This window comes from Sebastes umbrosus, chromosome 2 (assembly GCF_015220745.1).
Source record: "Sebastes umbrosus isolate fSebUmb1 chromosome 2, fSebUmb1.pri, whole genome shotgun sequence".
NCBI lineage: Eukaryota > Metazoa > Chordata > Actinopteri > Perciformes > Sebastidae > Sebastes > Sebastes umbrosus.
Window position 1 is genome coordinate 28,598,895 of NC_051270.1, and position 24,588 is coordinate 28,623,482.

General features: G+C 39.7%; 1 protein-coding gene across 4 annotated transcripts in view; it reads right to left on the bottom strand.

Moving 5' to 3' along the window:
• Positions 1-3,665: 3,665 nt before the first annotated feature.
• The window catches only part of rnf111 (ring finger protein 111), a 38,967-nt gene continuing 18,044 nt past the window's right edge, over positions 3,666-24,588 (bottom strand). For 2 of the 4 annotated variants that reach the window (XM_037756173.1, XM_037756174.1), the window contains exons 5-16: positions 17,943-18,097; positions 16,199-16,393; positions 15,572-15,963; positions 13,968-14,220; positions 11,855-12,218; positions 11,637-11,762; positions 11,159-11,276; positions 9,688-9,768; positions 8,190-8,285; positions 7,841-7,927; positions 7,332-7,435; positions 3,666-5,203 (exon numbers count right to left, since the gene is read on the bottom strand). In XM_037756173.1, coding sequence (XP_037612101.1) covers positions 5,086-5,203; positions 7,332-7,435; positions 7,841-7,927; positions 8,190-8,285; positions 9,688-9,768; positions 11,159-11,276; positions 11,637-11,762; positions 11,855-12,218; positions 13,968-14,220; positions 15,572-15,963; positions 16,199-16,393; positions 17,943-18,097 — 2,089 coding nt within the window. In that variant the 3' untranslated portion in view covers positions 3,666-5,085. The remainder of the gene's footprint in view (positions 5,204-7,331; positions 7,436-7,840; positions 7,928-8,189; positions 8,286-9,687; positions 9,769-11,158; positions 11,277-11,636; positions 11,763-11,854; positions 12,219-13,967; positions 14,221-15,571; positions 15,964-16,198; positions 16,394-17,942; positions 18,098-24,588) is intronic. The other 2 variants (XM_037756180.1, XM_037756188.1) reach the window with 2 other exon arrangements.

A 24,588-nucleotide genomic window follows, 5' to 3' on the forward strand; every position in this document is an offset into this window, starting at 1 on the left:
GAGAATAAATTCATAACTTTAAGGGGAAAAAAAAAAAAATAACACGTAAAATTACTACTTTATAATATTATGACTTTATTCTTGTAATATTACGACTTTATTCTTGAAATCTCAGATTTATTTATTTTCCTCAATGTGGCCCTAATACTCGTTGTACCGTTGTACCATAGACCTACAACAATGATAAATATAAATTAAAATGTAACCAAAAATACAGTTATTCATTTCCATTTTTATAAATCCACAGGGAGCCACTGGAGAGGAGCTAAAGAGCCGCATGTGGCTCCGGAGACACAGGTTACTGACCCCTGGTATAGGCTGTGTTTTCGAGTTCATTCATTGTCACATTATTGCTCAAAGTCTTAATATGGTGCAGCTCCTCTGGTCTCAAAGTGTCTGTTGTGCTCCACTGATACATTCTTGGTGCTTCATGTCCACCTTGTGGCTGCAGCAGGGACTGTCTGCACTTGATCTTGTGTTTTCTCAGATGCTTTAAACTTCAGCTTTCATTTGAATTCCTCAGTCAGGCCAACTCTTGAAAACAACGTGTCTGTATTCTCTTTGAACATCAAAGCTGGACTGTGGACGCGTAAACCTTTATTTCACCTCAAAACACTGACATCACTGGGACCATCTGTGATCCAATCCTTGAATTTATTAGTGATTAGAATAGCCACAGATTAAATGAAACTATTTTACTTTAACTATATTTCAGGCCATCATTCAGTTTTGTTGCAGCTACATCTTGTATTAAATCAGTCCTACTGTTTTCAAGCAAAAGAGGTGAATCTTTGTGTTGCCTCCTCTCTATAAGGATTATCCCAGTATGTTGGTTTCAGTGTTTTATGCCTTCAAAATAAAGGATTAAGATGATTTTATTGTTTAATAATGTATACAGAATCATCCCTTACACTTGGTCCATAATCCAGGCTTTCTTCATACACATCTTCTGATATTTTACTAGATGGTTTATTTATTGATTCGAGGGAGAAGTGTTATTCCAAACAATCTTAACCAAACAAACGGGCACCATTTAAAAAGAAATATAATCTCAAGCACGTAGTTAATTCATTTTAAAATTAGAAGTGATTTTACTCATTTGGCTGACAGTTTGATTACTGGTTATGGGGAAAACAGAATTCATTTTTGGACAAAATTTGTGAGAATGGTGACAGCGGTGGTTCCCAACCTGTGGGATGTGACCCCCCACAAGGACCCCAAGATAAATCTAAAGGGGTTGCAAGATGATTAACACGAGAGCTGATAAAACATTTCTAATACAGTTATGTTTTTCCTCTAATCGTTTGATACATAGTTTTCTTCAGGACTCTAAATAACACGAGGAATGAACTAATTGGTTGAACTGGTCACAACTGCAGTAGCGCCGCTGGCAGACGAGGGCAACCTGCGCTGAAGGGTGGCGTTAGCAGGTAGACGTCGCTTTGTTTAAGTGGTCACAAGCCAAAGAGACTGGGAATAATAACTGCAGTCAGATGATGCCTTTTAAATTTGGGTCGTGTTTACCACGTTCACGAGAAGAGTCCATATGAACGCCCCCCCTCTTGTGGTATTCACAACCTCGTAAGTGGAAAGTTTCTGAAAGCTCCGAGTCCACGAGTTGTGACGTGTTCGTTGACGTTATCAGAAATGGCGGAGGCCTTGGAAGTTAATTATTCGGTGCATAATAAGTTAATATATTGTAGTATATTTTAGTCGTATATTGTAATTTTATATGTCTGAGGAAAATGTTGATATTCTCAACCATCTCATCTTTCTCCTCTGTCATCATGCCTTTGAATTTACAACATTATGTTAGCTGCTTGCTAGCTTGCTAAATCATTAGCCTCTGTGGCTTCTAGACTCTGACAATAACGTTAATATTGCCGTTGCAACGGCGTTCTCACGACTTTACAGCTTGAATGCCAAGCACATCGTGTACACGACTTCCCATGTTGTAAACACGAGCTCACGAGTTTCATTTGAAGGCCCAGAAAATTCCTGGTATATGTACTCATACCTGGCCAACAGGCTAAAGGTGTAATTATTAACATTAATTATAGCCCTATTCCATTTACGTGGTCCAGGTCCATGGTACTGTACAAGCTGTCTCACTGGAACTGCAGTGACGTAGTTTACTAAACAGAATGGTATAATTAATTTGTTCAAATTACACCTGTGTTTACTCTATGACATCAACAAATGACGTCAAAATGACTGCTGTCAAAAGAGCATAGAGGATTCTGAAACCACCGCTCTAAGTCATGGATGCTGAAGCTGTTCCACAAAACACAACTTACACACTATAGATTTTATACTAAATACTTATTAGTATTTTGTAGAATAAGCAACTTGATAACAAAAAAAAAGGATTTACCATTTGATGAAAAGAGGAATTTGCCATCCTGTATATCTGGATTGTTTTTGTGCCAACTGCATTTACATATTAAATCTGGCTGCTAAATCAATAAGTTAAAGAGGACACATCATGCTCATTTTCAGGTTCATACTTGTATTTTGAGTTTCTTCTTGAACATGTTCACATGCTTTAATGTTTAAAATACTTTATTTTTCCTCATACGGTCTGTCTGAATATACCTGTGTTCAACCTCTGGGCTCTAACGAGACGGGTGCTAAAATGGAACATTTCAGACAGTCTGCTCTGATTGGCTTGTGAGAAATATATGGCGCACCTTTGCAAAGGTAGTTGTCAGGCTGTGGGCGATATATTCCAATGAGCCTACATGTGACATAGGAAGGGGAGCTAAAACTGAAGGGTTTGTTGACTCAAATGTTTTCTGAACTAGGCAGCTGTGTTGTATTCAAGACCACCTAAACCGAGACCAAATCATAGCCAAGACCAGAGAGTATCGAGACCAAGTCAAGACCAAGACTGTTGAGGGGTTGAGACTTAGTCGAAAACCAAAACCAAGGCAGGGCAAGACCGAGTTACAGTAAGACCAACACCAGACCAGTGCGAGTCCCACCCTGCATGACACACTTAAGGTAAGTGGAACATGCAAACCAAATTGATCAGAAAGACCCACATCCACAGACAACAAATGAAGATTCCTCTCCGTTCACCTCTTTCATTGCATATTATACAGTTATATAACAATTTACTATTATCCCCGCAGTTGTGATCTTAAAATAAAATCCAGGGTCCTCACTGCAACACTACAAGGCAGCTCACAAAAAAACAGCCTGGGCTGTCTTATTTCACAGTTTGTGGGTTGGTAGGCACTCCAGATACCCCAATGTATGAGCACAAGCACTGAGAGGGAGTTTTTCACGATATATCCCTTTTAAAACTAGAATAAATATATACAAGCACATGAACATTTAAACTGAAATGGTGAAATCTTAAAAATACAACTCAGAAAAGAGAACATATTCTACAAAATTAACTATTTTTCTATGTAAACAAAGCTTTTTTTTTCTACCCAGGGTAACTATTAAAACTGTAATCGCATTTTAAATGGGCAGCATCTGATCATTTATTTGAACAAGCTCATGATTTTCTTTAAACTCTATTTGAATTGATTCAGATTCATCGTCTTTTTACGACATACTGTACAGTGTTCTCAATGACATTTCCTAAAAATATGTTTCATCAACATTCACTCAGACATCTGACTTCCAACGAGGACACCAAGGAAAAGACTCAATTAAGAGTTATCCAAGTTTATTAATATTATTTTTTAAAACTAATATAAATCCCACAGAATATGATCCTGGTGCCTTTAAGTCAATGAATGCATGGATACCTGCTTTAAGTACTGCATTTCAACACTCCATTCAAAATATCTTTTTTTTCTCTTTTCCTCTTTTCCTTTTTTAATATTCAGATATCAGGGTGGAAATACATGGCCTCAGTGCACTGTCATATTCACTACTACTCTCCTACCTTTTTCTCTCTTGTGCAAGTCTATGCGAGTGAGTTAGTCAACAGTATTAGTGTTTTTCTTTCCGCGGCAGCCAAAATGGACGCTGCTGCTCAACTACAGAGAGACAAAAGGGAGGGTGGATAAAATGGTATTTGAAGTGTGAGAACAAACAGTAAATATTTATCCCAAATTGAGCTGTGTATTTCCCTCTGAACACACACACACACACACACACACACACACGGGAACTTAAAAGTCAACGCCACTGCCGGTATCAAATTGACAAAACGATCCCAGGTTGCAGGCTCATGTGAAACGTCTTACACACACGTTAGACCTGAGATCATCTTACAGAAACCGAGATAACCATCTGCACAAAATGAAGATTCAAAGCAACAATCGCTCAGTTTAGAAGGAACAGTCAAGAGAGAGGGGTGTGACATTCTTTTTGTTCTCTAAAATACATCAGATGACGGTGATAACGGTGTGTTTTTTTTTTAGTCAAATGAAGGTGCTTGGAGGGAACGGTGTGATCGTAGCAAAGCATGTGCATATTCTGGGAGGTGAGGTGAACATTGGAGTTTATTTCCACTCTAGAAATACTGGGTGTGCACTAATACAGCAGCTGATCTGTTATTAACATATTTCCCTAGTTAGGAATGTCTTGATTTACTTAAAAAACATCTTTCACTAACAATCCACATCTTCTAAACATAAACTAATCAATACAATGATTGGTAAAATGAATCCTGCAATGTTTTTTTTTAAACTGGAGGGTGACATTTCTAGTAAAGCAAGGCATTAGGTTTACAGAAATGCATCTTTACTAGAGCAGCTATCCTCACCTGCGAGTTGTTAGGCCGTGTTAAGCCCACGTTATATGTGCAAAGAAATGCATTGCAAGGAAACATGCAGAAAAACAAAAATGACACTTGAGGAAACAATCAAAAGCTACATAAAAGCTTTATAAATACAATAAAATCTTAAACCCTTAATGGAGAATTCTAGCTGTTGTAGTAATATGTGATAGCTGGCACTCTAGGCTCAATGCTTTTTTGTCAGGTGTTTTATTTTTATTTTCTCGTAGTAGAGCTGCGCAGGTAATTCATGCCATCTTTGGTTGACTGCAGTACTGAAGAGAAAATTAATATGATCTCAAAATAAATTTTTCAACAAAAGGGGGTTGTTTAGAAAAACAGCATCAACTCTCAGCAGACAGCTGCGCCTCAATGTCCACTCTGCAGATGGGGCACTTCTTATTGGTGAGGAGCCACTGATCCACACACAGCTGATGGAAGAGGTGCATACATGGTAGGCGTCTGGAGGGGAGACACACAGAGGAATAGATTAAAACCAACAAGTACTGTCTTTATGGCACAGGGGAATAAGCTCAGGCATCTAGATACTGGGTGCTGCAGGGATGACATATTTTTTTTAGGCCATTCAGGAAGTTAGCATCGCCCTGGTTCCCTCCACAAACAGCCAATGGGATTTTTCCTTTGGATTATTGCAGAAAATAAACTCTGTGGCAAACAAACGTTTGATACTTACACGTTTTGTTAAGCAGGATATTTTCACAAATTAACACTTTTATGTTTTTTTTTTTTTTTTTTAGCATAAATGCAATCACCAGAAGTAAAAAGCTAACGTTGGGTCACATGACTTCACCTCACCACCACTAAGCTAAAGGGGGACTAGTGTTCTGCGTGATGACGTTTCTCATTTAGCCACTTGTTAGCAACCTCTTTTTTAAGCCACGTAAAAGCTTCAAAATTCACGAGTGGGATGTTTACTGACGTAATTTATATCATAGAATAAAACGTAAAAATCTCTTCAGCTTGTGTTAACCACAGACCTTATTTCAGGCATCTAACTAAAAACCCATTTAAAAAAAAAATCCATTGACTTCCAGACGAGGGAACCGGAAGTGCTAAAATGCTAACTCACTTCCTGGTTTTAGGACTCATTCCTGTAGCACTCTATAGAGCTCCATTGTTGTCCAGAAACTATTGAACACATAAGTGAGTCCCACTATTACACTAGGTGACATTTTCCTTCATTATCATGACGGTGGGCTGTTGTAATCTATTTTTTGTTTATTTTGATCAATCTCTCATACACTGTCCTGCTGCAGTAAATACTCACTAGAGCACCAAATCCACAGCTGGAAATAGTCCCCAATAGATGCACTATTTGCTGATTATTTAGCAACATTTGTTACAAACCTATACCAAAAAAACATATATTGTTATTTGTGACCCAATTTTTAAAGAATTTCATCTTTATTAATACGGATGCACCAATACCGATATCGGGCCGATACTGACTCAAACAGCTGGATCAAATATCGGTGACAATGTGGCCGATCTATTCAATTCTATGTTTATATACTATATAGTGTACATTATATACTGGATTTTGAATTCCTGTTTTAAGTTTTGACCAATTTATTGCTGCATTTAAAAGTTTTACAGTTGAATTGTAATTCCTGTTAAATTATGAAAATTATATACCTACCAAGTTGCTGGTGTACAATTTACTATTTTAATAATAAATAACAATTTAAATTTATATCTATTTATTTATTTATTTTACAAAGTTAGTAAAGCAATGTTTAAGTCAATTCGGATGTTTCCTTACAAATAAAATAATGATCCCAGTCACTCCCACACAGCGAGGCATACAGCTTATTAATTAAACACTGGTATCGGATCAGTACTCGGTATTGGTCCATACCCAAAGCCCAGGTATCGTGATCGCTATTGGGACTGAAAAAGTCAGATCGGTACATCCCTATGTATTAGGAACAAATGAGCTTGAGAGACAGACCAGGCCAGACCAGAGACCGCTGCCCTCTGATCTTTATTGAGTACTTTTAACAAGTAGAAATGATGAACGCAAGTGAAGAGATACTTAAGCGATATTTTACTAGTCAGCAAGGTTTAGCAATAAGGAAAACATTAATACGTCAACAAGATCAACATCAGAAATGTGCAAAACCTATTTATTTAGCTGACGAAGGATTAATGAACCAACCAACAAATCTAAAATAAAAAAATTGACATAAATTTGTGTCCGTTTTACCTGAATGACCAGTTTGGAAATGTATACTCAAGATCATTGAAATGCTATTGGTGATGACTGAATAATTTAGCAAAAACCTCTTAAACTCATCACCTCCTTTTATACCAACAGAGGGCAGAAACTCCTCTTTAAAAAAAAACCTGAATGAGTGCCAAAAAGCAGCTCCATGAGGCCGGTAATTTTAAGGCACTCTGGGGTTTTCTGCTGATTACTATACCTCTGGGTTCAAAAGAATAAGTATCTCGGGAGACGGTGGCAAAATGGAACAACTACACCTGCCATCCCACATGTCACGCCCCTGAAAGCGTAATTGAGCACACTCAAAACTGTGAGCAACAAACACCCAGGAGGGGAGCTCTTTACCTGACGTCCTCCCCCTCCTCCAGTATTGACAGACAGATGGTGCATTTCTCTTCTGTGTCTTCGTCTGCCCCCTCGTCTTCGTCTTGCTTAATATGCAGCTTTCTCTGTTTGTGAGAAACATTTGGAAACATGACTATTAACATCTTATTAATTACTCCACTTTGTTTAACACATTTAAACTGCTCAACTTAAACACTGTGGTAACATTACAAGTACATATTACGTTTGTATAAAAGTATAATATTGCCTATAAAGAGTTATAACTGTTTAGAACAAACATTTCAACAAAAAAACAAATTCCTTTGGGGACAGAGAGAATGGTCATTTTGTCCAGAAAACAGAAAAAAAAACTTTCTATCTATTGTCTCTATGCTAAACAAATAAAAATTATCCAAATCAAAGTTATTCTAGAGCCGAATTCCCTGGCCCCCAAGGCTACTACTAACTACTACTAACTGTACAAGTGAGCAGAGACATGTTTCCAAATTGATTTGTTCATTATTTCTCACCGATTCTGGGGTTGCGTGCATATTTTTCCCAATAGATGCCCAAGCTTCAGGGGTTAACTCTTGGTCAATGTCTCTCTCCAACACCTTCTGTATTGGGTGGCAGGGTGTTAGATAGATTGCTTGTTTAGATGCATTTGGAAACCTCTAAGGAAACTTTTGTCTTCACAGCTGCAATCTAAAACACACTACAGGATTTTGCTGAAACATCAGACGTTTGAAATGAGCACAAAAGACCACTGCGCACTCTGTCCCAGAATAAACTGTAACAGACATGCACAACTATACACAGTATCTGCAAAATCTTATAAACAATACATACAGAGCTACATAAACACTCATCGGTTCTCACCTTTTTGTACTTGTGTGGGTAAGTGCACCTCTCTATGGTTCCCTGAGAGGCTCCTCGGTTCACAGTCCCCAATCGTTCCTCTAAATGCAGCAGGTCCTGAATGGATGCATTACAAACAAACTGCTGTGAGAACGATGCACAGATGCACATTTTGGCTCTGTAGTGGATTAAAATCTCTCTGCAGCACACCTGGGTAGATCGGTTTCTGCATTGGTGTTTTTTCCGGAGTTAAAGGGGACATATCATGCTCATTCATTTTTAGGTTCATACTTGTATTTTGGGTTTCTACTAAAACATGTTTACATGCTGTAATGTTAAAAAAACACATTATTTTTCTCATACTGTCTCTCGGAATATGCCTGTATTCACCCTCTGTCCGAAAACACTCCGTTTTAGCACCTGTCCCTGCTTGCGAGAAAAATATGGTGCAAATTTGCAAAAGTATTTCTTAAACCGATGGCAATATATTCTAATGAGCCCCCAAAAAAACTGTATGGGTTGTCTTATTTCACAGTTTGTGGGTTGGTAGGCACTCCAGATACCCAAATGTATGAACACAAGCACTGAAGAAGTGAGTTTTTCATGATATATCCCCTTTAAATCTTGGCTTTTCGTTCAATAATCCCCTCAGATTTAGTGGTTGAACCCTGGGACTCAGTGAGTTACACTTGTTTATAAAAACGTTTGGAGGTCAGGGAAACATTCAACATGGGATCAAACCACCAACATTATGATCAGATCAATGGCAGATCAGCTCTGCAAACTGAGTTACAGCTGCCTTGAGTTAAACAAGACATTAACCTGAGCAAATTTCATCCACTGATGAACATAAGATGTGGTTGAACGCTCTGTAGAAAGGCTAGTAAGTGGACCTTGAGTTAAGTTTTGTTTTGTTGGGTCAATCAATCAAGTTATATTAATATATCACATTTCGTACAACAGGCGTAGACTCAATGTGCTTCAAAATAAAAGACAAAAAACAGGTAAAGATGATACATGACAAAAACATAAAATAAGAATAAGATAAGGTATTACAATAAAAGGGAATAAGATAAGAAGGTGTTATCATCATTATTATTAAAAAGGAAATAATAATACAGATTCTAAAATAAAAGACCTACCCGTTAACCACATACTAATCGCAACTAAATGCTTACGAAAAAAGAGGTTTTTAAGTCTGCTTTTAAAAGAGGACACGGTTGTAGCAGACAATAGTTGTCAAGGCATAAAACTTTTTCTTTGTATGCACTTCCACTATATCATTATAACCCGCTTTCCCTTTGACAGCTGTGGACTGTGAATACAAATAAACTCTAATGTGTATAATATTATTACTGTTATAATGAGGACACATTTTAACAGTATGAAAACAGTGATCAGTCATGCGGTGATGAGTCAAGGCAATTATAAAGTTAATATTGATGACAGCAGTGATGAATAAAACAGTAATACATTTATTCTTAATTGCCCGAGTTGTGTCGGGACTGATTAAACTCACCTCGTAGGTTCTTCCAAAGCCAGTCATTCTAGATGAGATGTACCGGATGTGCGGGTAGGTCACTTCAGATATGCCAGTGTGCTGTGAGGGGACAAAAGAAAACACATTTTATTTTAACTTTGGGAAAACATTTTCTCAGGGTAATCTCAGCATGTCTCTCTCATAACTGAATGCATTTAATCCTTCTGGATCAAAGAGCTCCTATACATTTTTAATTTCATATATTTCTCTTAAGCTTCTGGTGAGCGTTCTATAAAATGCGTGCTATTAGTGCCTGAGTCATCTGACTTTGAGCTATGCTGTATTAATGTATTTGTGTAACTGGCATTTTCTCTGAGAATAACATTAAACCTGCAATATCAAATATTTTGTCCCCCTGTGTTAACAACATCAACACAGTTTAAGTTGTTAGTTTTAGCAAACTGTTGCTTATGTATACATCCAGCAGTTACGGAGCAACATTAGCATTTATCTGGAGTCGTGTTTCTGGCAACCTGATTACTGTCCAATTCTCTCCTTTTGGACTCTTCTGAGGGAAATAATTATTACATTAATATGAATAAATGCTAAATGCTCCACTATGATCACCAGCTAGTCGCTGACTGTGTCTGTCTACTGTTTGGTGCTGAGCTAGTCGCTGACTGTGACGCTGTGAGGGTGAACTAAAACAGTAAAGATGTTGGCCGGACAGCTAAACAATGAGCTGAAACTTACTATAAAGCTCCGTAAAGCCGAGGGGAGGCGCAGATTCAAAACGTTAACTCTTTTGTAAGCTCATCATTATGAACGACCCCTTTCGCATTACCATTTGATATAGATCACAGACGCTTTAAGTTGAACTATTACCTTGTGTATGCTGTAAGTGGTCATGGCAGTTCTAAAATTAAAGTTAACAAGATCATTTATTTCAAAGCAAATCAGAGGGGCCTCTGAATGTGTTCACATGGCAAATATGTAGTGATGAAGGTCATAGATGTATACAAATTAAAACTAATGAACTCTGCCGAGAATGTTCATCAAAATTCACTTGCATATCCTTTGGTTCCTAATTCTGAGCCTGCACGCTGTGATGCTCAAAGCATTTGGCAAAACAGCAACCTGACTTTCTGTGCGCTTGCATCAATGCTACAGAGGAGAACTGATTGTGGAAGACAACTAATGTTCGGATGTTTGAGGGTGACCAAGTAAAAAAAAAAGCAAAAAAAAAAGCAATAACCTCAGGAAACTGTCGACTACATTCGCACAGGGTCTGTCTCAAGGCCTGTGGATTTGTTGAGTGTGCACTTGAAATGCCTGATGAGATACTATTAATTGCTAATGCATTATTCATGTGGTTCACCAAACCATCCTTGAAATAACTGATGTTATAAATAAGGGGCCAACACCATTAATCTAAGCCAGACTTCATATAAAAGTGGTTCTTCCTCATTTATGCTAATGTATGCATGTGCGCTGAGGGCTTCTCTCTCACCATGAAGGGAATGGGGAAGTGGTGCAGTCTGGGGGGAGGGTGGTAGTGGGGCAGGTGGGAGTGCAGGTGTCCTGAAGGGTACGGTGCCACGGTCACTCCAGCCTCGATGCCAAGCTCCCTGTTGACAAACACATAACAAACCATTAGGGCTGTGTAGTGGCAAGAATGTGGCGATAAGTTACGTATCATGATACGGGGGATACGATTCAATGTACTGCGATATATTGTGATTTTAAAAAATATATAATTTTAGGAAAACTGTCCTGGTATAAAGACATTTACAAAGTTAATCTTTGCATGTAAACTATTAATTAAAAATCAATAGTGTTTTTGAGAATCAAAACAGTATCACAAAACACAAGTCGTCATCACATCAAAACTTTCTCAAATCTGTACATAAAACTAAACAACCATAAAGTCGCATTCAAAATGTGTAATATTTGATTAGCTCATTGAGTCATCTGCCTCTGGTACTGACCATGCTGTTCTCTGCTCAGGCTGGCGAGGGTGGGAAGACATAGTTTGTGGCACATGGATGTGGTGTCCATGGCCGTAGTTGGGGTGCATTCTGTGGGGGTGTGGCGGCGGACGCTCATGCGCTCGTCTGCGGGGAAAGGAAAAACACAGTTTTATCTTTTACACTAATATGAACACTCAGGATGAGTGAAAAACCAGCTAGGTGATGGCGGTGCTCACGTGGGGTGCTGCATCATCCTGCGCCTCTGGACCTCCATCCTCTGCAGCATCTCGTGCTGATGGAGCCTCTGCACCGAGGCCCCCAGCGCCGGCATGTGGTGCGGCAGGGTCTGGTGGTCCGCAGGCAGGTGCTGGGCCAGTGGGGCACTTGAGCTGGAGAGGTGGTGGGTAGATAGAGGAGGGGGAGGAGCAGGGGGCACGGGGTGGCCTGAAGGGTGGGATGGCAGTGGCGGATGAAAGGTGACCGTGTGGGGAATGACATAATCGCCTTGGGGAGGGGGCTGAGGTGTAAGTTGGGGGTTCCCATGGGAATGGGGACAGGCGGAGGATTGCTGATGGTGCAGTGAGCGTGCTAGAGAGCCATCTGAGGAAAGAGAAAAGGAAAAAATAAGGATAAGATACTCTATATTTGTGTTATTGTTAACAAATCCCATGGAAAGACCAAAGCCAACAATGTCTCTCCGTCAATACTTTCAGACTTTTCCAGCCTGTCTGTGGCACTCAACCCCAAGTCCATTCGTTCTTACTGAAGGTGTACATTTTTAAAAACTAGTCACGAATATTTACTTTAATTAAAAAAAAAAAAAAAAAGGCATTAATGAGTATATATAAGAGTTCATGTCAGCTAGTCCAAACAATGTGGCTCATTGACATGTTTTTAATCATTTTTGGATCCACAAATCCCACTTTATGTCTTTCGTTGAGCAACAATGGAGCTCTTCAACACAGAGGATTAAGCTACATCAGGCTTTGGCTACACAGGAAACACTTGCTGGGATCTTAATGGGATCAATTTGGGGGTTTTTTTGGTGTTGGTAATTTTGTGGGATTTGTTATCATTAATACAGAATGTCACCAGACTTAATTACAAACATCGTCATGTTAGAGATGATGCCTTTGTAGCATTTTATGTTGTTGTGGACACAAACCTTCTTCTCTGTTCTCTGGCAAAAACAAAACGATCAGAGTTCACTCCTGTGAGTCATTAATAAATATTCATTATTCTTTTGTTTTGGGAGCTCTTCTGGGTGCAGACTTGCTATTCGTCCAAGCAATGCAGGCCTGAGAGAGGTGAGCGTGGGCTCCTGCAGCAACTAACTCTCTTATTACATCCCCACCAGAGAGTCTTGTCACACCGCGTCACTCTCCACACTGAGCTACTCTGAGTAGAATGAGCAATTAACTACTTCTGCCTGGTACCGTTCCCACAGCACTTGGCACATTAACCACCAGGCTCTGTTAATTACTATTAGCATTAGGTTTCAGAAGTGCAGCTGTCTGCCAATTTTCGCAAGTACCATGGCACTGGCACTGTAAATGAGTGAATTTTCCAAATGCTGACACTTGGAAGGTCCAACTGAAATTACATTGCCCATTATTTGTCTGCAACAGCATACATGCATATCTGCTCTGTAAATCACTTTCCCTGTGTTCTCCTTTGAGGAAAAAAATCAGAAACCAAAAGGGGGAAATTTATATGTATTAAAAAACAGAGGAAACTGAGGAAAAACTGTCATGGCCATTTTCAAAGCGGTCCCTTGACCTCTGACCTCAAGATATGTGAAGGAAAACTCTGAGATGAACAGAGTGGAAACTGTATCTTATTAGATAAAATAGATGTTGACAAACTGCATAATTTGAGGTTGAAAAACTATCTTATCGCAATACTCAGCAAATTGTAAAATGATTAACATCGCAATAAGATCGTATTGTGACTTAAGTATCGTGATAATATCATATCGTAGGGCCTCTGGTGATTCCCATCCCTAATATATATATTTTTATTTCACGATTGCACCCTTTAGTTTTGCATTAATTTGACTGAATATCGTTCAGTCGTCCATCTACGTAGATGGAGACCTTATTTCAAAATAGACAATCAAATGTTTGCTAAAGCAGTAACGTCAGTGTTCTATCAGAGGCAGAGCAGATGGTCACACTGAGCCAGACACTGTTGATTAACACTGATACACTAAAAAAACATGTTAACGTTATTTTTGACCACAAAAAGGGGACGACTAAATCTGATTTCAGTTGGACTTTAAAATTCTAATTTGGTTAAACCAGTGGTGAATGTCTGGTTTCCTGTCCTGCATGGAGGCGGTATACTCACAGGAGGGGTGCATGTAATGCCTGCAGGGCTGGGGTTGTGTCTGTGGCTGGGGCTGAGCCACCATGGTGGAGCTGAATGAGTCCACCACAGCTGGCTGGCTGGGCCCAGGGGTGGCCTGGGAAACGTAAGCAGGAGGCCGTGAGGTGGAGCCTGGGCAGCACGGGTCAAAGGCCGAGGTGCTGCCATGGAAACTAGCCCCGTTGTTTCCACCGGTCCTAACACTGCTGTTGCTCAGGTCCACTGGCAGAGTTTGCTGTTGAAGGAAGGCGGAGATGTTATAGAAAGAAGGACAAACTTCTCCTTTATGTATTCTGTTTCCCTCAGTCTCGAGCTAAATGCTTTTTCAAGATGGAGCATCTTCATTAGTGCTGGAACACGACCTTCACTAACTGAGGGGGAGGAGGAGAGGATGATGCATAGTTGAGCTTTGACAAAGTAAAGGAAGAAGTTAGCATAGTATGAAATTGTGGCAAGACCTTTTTAATTGACGTTGGGCATTGGGTTTATATGGTATTCACCTTTTTAACAATTATTTTGATATTTAGCTTCACTGAGAGGGATATTCTCTTTCTCAGGAGGGCCCTTATCAAGCTCACACTTACACACATTCACACCTGGAAGCTGCCCAGTACAACCCACAGTCTGATATGAGCTGCTCCACTGCAGCAATTGGGGGTTAAGGTCTTTGATTTTGTTTTCCCCACCAACATTTATCCCAAATGTCCACGCGGATTGAACCGGCAACTTTCCAGTCACAAGCCTCCTTCTCTAGCCTTAAGGCCACCACTACACTAAAGTAAAAATAAAGTTTACTGGTAACAATGTTAGCTGTTTAGAGGCTGCTAATGGTGCCTTCCTTTGCTAAAATTATCATAAATGTTTAGGGCCGTCAAAGATAACGCCGTAGCGCAAATTTGTTTTAACACTAGAAAACCTAAGGAATCCATTGGTACCAACCATATCACATCTTGGCATGAAGGAGGTTAAATAACGCTCAAAACTAAACTAACGCTAAATTTTGGCGAGGAAAAACTGGCATTGCCATTTTCAAAGGAGTCCCTTGACCTCTGACCTCAAGATATGTGAATGTAAATGGGTTCTATGGGTACCCACGAGTCTCCCCTTTACAGATAATGCCCACTTTATGATAATCATATGCAGTTTGGGGCAAGTCATAGTCAAGTCAGCACACTGACACACTGACAGCTGTTGTTGCCTGTTGGGCTGCAGTTTGCCATGTTATGACTTGAGCATATTTTCTATGCTAAATGCAGTACCTGTGAGGGTTTCTGGACAATATTTGTCATTGTTTTGTGTTAATTTATTTCCAATAATAAATATATACATACATTTGCATAAAGCAAGCATATTTGTCCACTAAGATAATATTATTAAATACTTGACAAATCTCCCTTTAAGGTACATTTTGAACGGATGTGCGATAAATTAGATTAAATATTTTAATAAATTGACAGGCTTATGAAATTCATTAATTTGGTGGCCAAGGATAGCAGGTTTAATTACAGTAAACAGCACTAATAGCAATAATTCAAAAACAATTGTACAACTCCAGTATGTTGTTACTGAATGCAGCGTGGGCATACCTGGTCATGGTAGTGGGCTGGGTTGCTGCTACTACTGTTGTTGCTGCTGCTGCTGCTGACTCCAGCGCAGGATGCGGGCAGAGCACTGGGGCGCTCCACAGGGCAGCTCGTATCTTGAAAGGGCAGGGTGCCCGGGGGCTGTGGAGCTGGGTGATGGACATGGTGGATGAAGTGGTGAGCGCTGCCGTGGCTGTGACCGTGACCGTGCTGAGAGACACTGGTCTGCTGAGAGGACGACGCCTGCAGGCAGCTTGAATGGGAGTGGCTCAGGGACAGGTGACCGGGGGAGGGCCCTCCACACGGGGAGTGCTGCTGACAGCAGGATGGGAGTCTGGGCATGGCAGCACCTGCGTTATCTCCTGCTGTACCTGACAAGCCTGGTCTGCTGTCATCTGATGAGAGGAAGGTATATGATTAGGAAAAAATATAGAATGAGACAGCAGGTTAGCATTTTAAAGGTTAAAAGGTTAAATTTAAATAAAGGTGACATATGTATTTAATGTATAAACGTTTTTAGTAATATCAGCAGCTGAGAGTAAGTCATTTTGAACCAAAGCTGCCTCATGAAAAGAGTCTAAATGAAATGGTCTACAGCAGCTGGTTTCAACATGCCATGTCCTGTCTTACCCTCTGTGGCCGTGCGAGTGGAGCCACTGGGCCTCTGTGTGTGCATACTTTCAGGTATTGAGCCTGGGCAGCTAGTGGAAGGGCCTGGGGCATCATTGAGCTCTGAGGTAGAGGCATGATGGGAGGATGATGAAGAGGACGACCTGACTGTTTGAGGGTGAATGCTGCCAGAGGTTGTTGGCACAACTGTGAGATCTGTGGAGAAAAAAAAGTCAGGTGATAATTTAGAAAAGGAGGATTAATGAGCATTGATTGTGCTTCACTTCACCAGAGTCTATGCGTTTAAAAAGGAGAGAAATAAAGAGCACACAGCTCCTTGACAAAACAAGTTAGCTTTCATTTCTCGAGATTAGAGACAGAGATTAGAATTTTGTTTTAATTTGTAAATATTTGATAATAAAATCTAAACCCACTACAAGGAGAGGGGTCTGTATCTGACTCTGTGGGTTTCGTTTCCTAAAGCATCCTCCTACTATTAATGCAATTTATTTTATGCTACGTTAGTTTTCAAAGAAATTTACAATAAATTCATGTGACAACCTCATATCCAACTTGGAAGAAATAACCCTAGCCTGGACTAAAGCATGTGTGTACTTGTCTGCAGAGGCTTAGCAGCCGAGGAGAAGATCGGACCTTATTAGCATTCCAGTGTGTGCTTTTCATATTCACAAATTAATTTCCCCTCTTTCTCCTCAGAAATGCAAATACTCTAATACTCACTGCTTTACCATTTTACTATCAGTCATGGCCGTTGGCTGATGAAGAAAGTCACACAGATGCATAAGGTTACAGCAAATAAAGTAAAAAGGGGTTAATGTAGAACAACACACTCTTTATTCTTATCACTGAGTGGTTCATTGATTCACATTAGTGTTAATATTTAAAGCATAATAACAACCCATTTTTAGTTTACTAGTTGATTTAAACTACTTAGGTACCAAAATATCAGGCTCTAAAATATATTTTTTGCTAATGGCTATCGTTAGCACATTTCTAAAACTATATTTTATGATTGCTCTGTCAATAGAAATTGATAGATACCTTATTTATCCCTGCCCTGAACAGGAATAGTGCAAAGAATCATATATCCTAAACACAACTACTGACATAAGAGTAATAACTTAAAGGATGCCCTTTAAACATGTGCATGCATACAATGTGCAAATTGCTGTAAGGTGTGCGAAATGGATGTTATTATGAGTTATATGTACAAAATATGTACTTTGCCAGAGTTAAAGAGTGTAATTGTGAGTCCAGAAGGATCTGAGCAGCCAACCAGTCCACTGATGTCCACACTGCGACAGAGTGGTGATGAGTTGAAAAGAAAAAACAACTAGTAATTGAATACAACATGTTATTCTTGTAGTAAACAGTTAGGGGCGGGGCTTAAAGCTCCTATCTTCAGGGTGAAGTGACCAAAAAAGAGCTCCATGTCAACCTTTGTGAAGCCCCTTTGTGACATTAAAATTTGTTAAGATGTATTTCCTCACCTTGTCACTAATGTCACGGCTTTGACTGTATAAATTCAAAGCTAATATCACTGATGACTTGAGAAATTACCAAAGAATAGCATCTATGACTTTCACATATATGCAGCAGAAGACATAGCAACATATTAAGGCATCACTGCTGGCAGATGATTTGAAAAGTGAGACCTGTGGTGAAACTGTGCGTAGCTATCCTTTAAACAGACAAAGTTAAAAAAGTACTTGGATGAAGGAGTTTTGATTACGTGTATTCTTACCATCTTCGTCGACAGTGAGGTCCACCACCTCCCCAGCATTCTGACGCAGTGGTTGGATGACGGTGGAGAGTCGGTGACGTCCCCGTGGCTCCTGGAGACGATTCTGGGAGCAACTATTACTCCAAATCCGGCTAAGACCCCCCACTGAGCGTGACCTGTAGACATAAAAAAAACTATTACAGCCAACTGCAGCAGTAGAGGACCGCTGGTCTCATCAGGAATATTCTCACAGCTCAGTGAAGCGTTTGCTTCACCAGAGCCAGACTCTCCGGCTCACTTCCAGGACAGCGGCTGCTTTGACAAGAGGTGCAAAGGTAGGTGAAGAAGCAACAGTGGATTATTCTGACAAAAGCATTTAGATCTGGTACCTAGTGAGTATAGTAGTTCTTACTGCAGTCTCTAAAAACAATTTTGTAGTCAATTAGGTCATTTGTCACATTTACCTTTTGTGAGAAAATAGTGCCACACTGTCTAAACAAACTGAGAAGTCACATTTCTTCATTACGGACATCTTGACAGAGCAGGAAAAGCATTGATGCATTAACAATGTCTCTAACATATTTGGGTATGTCAGTATAATCCCAGGGTCCTCTAGCTCTGACACAAATACATGGAATGGTGCTTTTATTAACGTTATTATTTACATCTGTGTTTGACACGTCTAAAATACTGTAGGGCTTCAACTAAAGATTATTTTTGTCGATTATTTTCTTGATTAATAGATTAGTTGTTTGGTCTATAAAATGTCAGAAAATGGTGAAAAATGACGATCAGTGTTTCCCAAAGCCCAAGATGATGTACTGAAATGTCTTGTTTTGTTCACAACTCAAAGATATTCAGTTTACTGTCACAGAGGAGTAAAGAAACCAGAAAATATTCACATTTAAGAAGCTGGAATCAGAGAATTTGGGAAAAAAATACTCAAACAGATTAATCGATTATCAAAATAGTTGGCGATTAATTTAATACTTGACAACTAATTGATTAATCGTTGCAGCTCTCGTATAAATGTCCACAGTAATGGAAGGTTATAGAGAGAAGGCTTGATTTTGTGCAACACAGCTGGCACTCTGAGTGCAAAGTGTCAATATCACACCTGGCGCAGTTTATTTAATTTTGGGAGCTAACATGATGATCGATCCTCATATGATTACTTATAGAGGCCCTTGTTTAGTGTGAATTGTATTTGTAGCCTGGCAACAGGCACAAACCAAGGAATCCATGTAAAGACAGCCTTTGTATTTTACATCAGAACATTTACACAATTTAAAACATTATTTAAATATAAAAAAATGAGAGAATCCGCTTCGGCATAAAGCCTTCGTCAGGGAGTCACTCACAAGGAATGCCAGCTCAGACTTATGGTAGGTTTAGCTGAACACAACACATACACCTGAAACGGAAATGGAAATCCGAAGCTTAGCGTACGTTTCTTAATTATGTATGTGCATGTATATGACGGTGCTTTATGTGTCACAATTGATCGTGTAACAGTTTGTGGTCCAAACTGATTTTCCTGTTAAGGGAGTATCAAATCAGTCTGGCTTTGTGAGTTGCTGGAAAGGATGGTAGGACTATGTAGACCCAGTACACAACTTGACTCAAAAACATTAGCACATAAGCAAACATACACTGTGACTATAAATGTTTAGATTAGCTCTGTCAGACACGACCATAGCTTGTTCTCTCTGGGGGCCCATCATGGAGCTCTGCCTCCACCACCTCCATCTAAATCTCATCATTCGTTCCACCCACCTTCCTTTCTCCTATATCTCGCTCCAATGCTCTGTACCGCTATTGTCCTGCCTTCGGCCCATCCTCTTTTCTTCCTTTTAATTTACCTCTCAAAGGCTCCTGTCACTCTGCTACCTCGCTCTCTGAGACTGGAGTGAGAGGCCAGGGAATAGCTGCATTTCCCCCCACAGTGCCGTAAAGCCAGGTGATGAGAGGGAGGAGGGATGAGCTCGAGGGACAAGAGACTGGAGACTGTATGTGAGTGCCGTAAAGCCGGATACCATGGAGCTTTGTGGCTAGGGGATTTCACTGCTGCTCCCTGAGAGCGGTTAAAAATGCACAGGAGCAGAGAGAAAAGGCACTGCCCTGTTAACCACAACTTCATCGTAGCTACGAAGCTTTTGGTGTGTCAAACCAAACCAAGGACTAGTTCAGTGATTCTTATTGATTAAATCATAGAAACATAAGAAATGATGAAATGGTTCAATAAATCACTGTGTTTGCATGGGTTTCCTGCAGACCAAAGACAGACAGGTGAATTGAAAACTTTCAACTGGCTCTTGGAGTCAATGTATATGTAACATAATATGTCTTTGTCTTAGCCTTTGTGTTTATCAGACCTTCAAGGAGAGGAAAACATGCACATTCTCAAAATTGTTTGTGGTGCTGGGAGTAGATCCCCTCCAATATATTTAAAAAAAATGACTTGCTCGCAGACCTTCCCTCAATGGATACAGGCTACACACCACTGTAAACAGGAAAAAGTGGGTACAAGGACTAGATGAATGGAAACTATGCACTTGATAAAATTAGCAATAAAAGAAACAATTGAAAAAAATAATAATTGTATCAATAATTACATTTTTGGTTCTGTCTTTATGAAGCTAAACTTTTAGCAAAACTTACAGAAATGTTTGTGTTGTTTTATGATTTTCTATTTTAATAACTACAATAACTGGAATTAGTGGTGGTGATCACATACAGGAGCTCTTTGGATCCTTCAGGTGTACTGTGCTCATTCCATCTTCATCAGTGTCCCTGATGAAGACCTATGTTGGTCATTTTAAATACATATTGCCATAGAGGCATTACTATTTTGCACAAACCCTACAGTGAACTGAATATCTTTGAGTTGTGGACAGAACAAGACATTTGAGGACATCATCTTGGGCTTTGGGAAACACTGATCAACATATTTCACCATTTTCTGACATTTTATAGACGAAACAACTAATTCAGAAAATAATCAACAGATTAATCAACAATGAAAATAATGAGTTGCAGCTCTAATGGAGCCATTCATAACATGGAATACAAAAAATATTTGGTGTCTTAGTTATTGATGATCAAAATGTGAGTACATGAGCTCAAAGACTCAAAGATTATACTGTAAAAGTGTAAATGCATAAATAATAGCATGTAATGTTATGGATTGGTTAAATTACTGATCTATTCCTCTTTACGCTGAAAGATTATGAGCTTTGATCACATTCCTCACATGTGTTTTAACTGAGGAAATGCCTTTCTCGCTGCTGTTTGTGATAAGGGGGATTCCCATCAGCTCATACTGTCTGCTTCCAATTCAATTTCCTGTGAGACACGCTGCACAATGCAAGTGGAATAGAGGAGGAGGAAGCTTATTAGCTTTCATATTTCACAAATCGCTAAAGCAAACTCGTGCCCATACGCATGCATATATACACACACACAGTTGTGACTACCCACTAAACACACAGCATTGAGGGTGGGTATGCAGAGAGGGCACATGGTGGTTGTGTTGGTGTATAATTGGCCAGGCTGCTCAGCTCTGGGTTGATCCCAGGGAGCAGGCGAGCCACTAGGGAGGGGCTCCTAATTAAGTAGACCTGGGATTATTTTGTAAATATCTGTTTACCACCATGATCTCCTGAGGGTAGGGAGGAGGGGGGGTTTGCCAAGAGGAAAACAATACATTGTAAACATGAACACTAAGGGAATGGGTGGCTTGGCAAACCTGAGGTTGTGCCAAACCGAAGTGATGTGAGCCATGTGCCCCGGGGATCAGAGGAGGGCTGAGGGCTGCAGTAATATAGAGTAAACTACTGGTGTGGGAGTCAAAAGGAATGAGATCATACACGGCAGGAATAGCACTGTGTAAGTGTGGTAAACAATTTGAGCAATCAAGCTTTGCAATGATGAAAGTATATATTTTGTCTTCACAATTAAGGATACGATGACGTCACTTTTGAACTTTCAGCAACGTCTCATTATAATTACAGAGCGGCATTGCAAGCCCTTCACATTTTGCTTGAGCCCATCCTTATCAAACGCGAGGTGATATATACATACAAAACTGCCTCATAAAATGTACTTTTACTTAGCGGCAAATATGAATCGACGATAAACTGCTGAACCTTTTATAATGCAAGAAAGAAAATATATAGTTAAATATATATAATGTATAAATAAAGACAGGTTATAAATATGATAAACAGCCAATGAATATGTGAGCATAATCGAGTACAAGGTTTTGTTTCGGGCTACGACCGCTGCCATGTGTTTTGTTCAAGTTAAATTTGGATTTAAAGTGACTTAAAGGTGCCAAATACAGGATTGGGAAGCCTTTCTATTGCCTCTCAACAGCTCTCAACATGGCGACGGTTAACGACGCTATCAGTGCTAACAATGCAAACAACCGCGAAAAGTGATAAGAAGCTCGGATTAAAACACACACAGAAGGAGAGTGATTTCATTCTCTGCTCAGGTAGACATTACAACTCTATATCTTTACATAGACAATAGTTGTTTGCTGCTATATTAATGCTCTGAATATCGAATTTAGCACCTTTAAAACTGCAAATTGAACGTCAGTTTAATCTCCAACTTGAGTGGAATAGTATTTGAGGTTGACGGGATATGTTTGTGGATTAGACATTCAATGCAAGTGACTTTCATACCTGTTTGTTTGTAGCTATCTCAAATTCAGGCACAACATTACTGTTTTGTACATGGATACACTGGAATCCTGATGGCAGTATGGGTCGTAGTCACAGAAAGTCTAATGACATTCAAAAAGTTTTGTGACCCTACTACTAAGCATATCCTGAGCTGATATGCAGAATCAGGGCAGGGGCTGATCAAGGTTTTTCTTTTTATACCATATCAGCTGCTTAATCCTTGTTTATTGTAACTCACAGCGCTCTGGGTAGAACCGCTGCCAAACACGCCCACAGTGCACTGTTAAAACACTGGAATGTTCTCCTAATGCACTGCTTCGCAAGTGAGCGAACTGCAGAGCGACACGAACAAATAAACAGCCAGCAGCAGTTCAAATTAAACATATCCATACTGAAAGCATGTCACTGAGCAACGTGAGAAGAGCAGGTTTGGGTTAGAAACGGTTGCTTTGCCCCGATTTCAGCAACATTTCGCACCATGTCCCTAACATGCTGCTGTTGGTTGAAAACTGCATTTGAACTTGCACATTTTGTACAAGCTGGGGATGAAGAGGGGACACTGTCCAAATCCTGTCCAGAACAAGTCACAGACAGACAACCCTCTGTCCACAGACATGAAAGAAAAATACTACTAGACACTAACACCAAAGGAAAAGAGAGAATTTTCTTTATCTACTTGAGGCTACGTGTGCATTGTGCAGCTGAATTATATAGGACAACCTACACTCAGTGGCCAGTTTATTAGGCACACCTAGCTAATACTATTGCAGTCTAATAGGGAAGCAACTGACGATTATTTTCATTGTTGATTAATCTGTTGATTATTTTCTTGATTAATTGATTAGTTGTTTGGTTTATAAAATGTCAGAAAATGGTGAAAAATGTCAATCAGTGTTTCCCAACGCCCAAGATGACGTCCTCAAATGTCTTGTTTTGTCCACACCTCAAAGATATTTAGTTTACTGTCATAGAGGAGTAAAGAAACAAGAAAATATTCACATTTAAGAAGCTGGAGTCAGAGAATTTTGCCTGTTTTTCTCAAAAAAATAATACTCAAACCGATTAATCAATTATCAAAATAGTTGGCGATTAATTTAATAGTTGGCAACTACTTGATTAATTGCTGCAGCTCTACAGTCTAATACAACTGTCCTGCAATAACTCCCACCGCCATGAAGGTTATAATGTTGAGTTTTTGTTGAAACTGTGTTGATTCAACTTTACGATAATTCTGGAGGATGAGTTGGAGGGTGTTGTTGAACTGTATTGTATGACCATAAAGTTGAACGTCTCTAAAACAGTTTCAACAAAAAACTGAACACTATAACCCTCATGAAGGTTAGTAAATATCATAATGGACTTGGTATTTCCACATAGACAGAATTAAATAAGAGGGATCAGGGGGAATCAATCCATACTTAATTGAGTTATCCTCAACACACTGTTACAATACCAACAAAAGCCAGGGCCATCATACATCATGTGTGTGTTTGTCTATGCGTGCACATGTATTGTGCCTATATGGACATAAACTGCACACAAACACGGACCATTGGCGGTGTCAACAAAGCTTTCATTGCTCAATCTGTTGGCCTTTGGTTCCCCGCCCTCCTCCCGCCCATCCCCCCTTCAGGGAAGCTCATCCCTGCATTCTCCAGCGAGCTAGGACATCTTTGACAGCCGGGAAAACAGGAAGATTAGACAAGATGTAGCATTCCAAGCCGGTTGCGATCACTTCTGGTCTGGGAACTATTTTCAGATAATACTGATACATTAATGTAAAGTAGGGAAGAAGGAAAGATTAAAAAGGGGATACCGATAGAGGTTAACACAGCTGCATAATCGCCTACATGAGGAATTAGGGGAGTATTGAGACAGGAAGTCATATTATGAGAATGGGGAAATAAGATTCTCAAGATTCTCAATGGGGTGAGGAAAATGGAGTGGGCTGCAGAGAACGTCAGTGGGAGGTATCT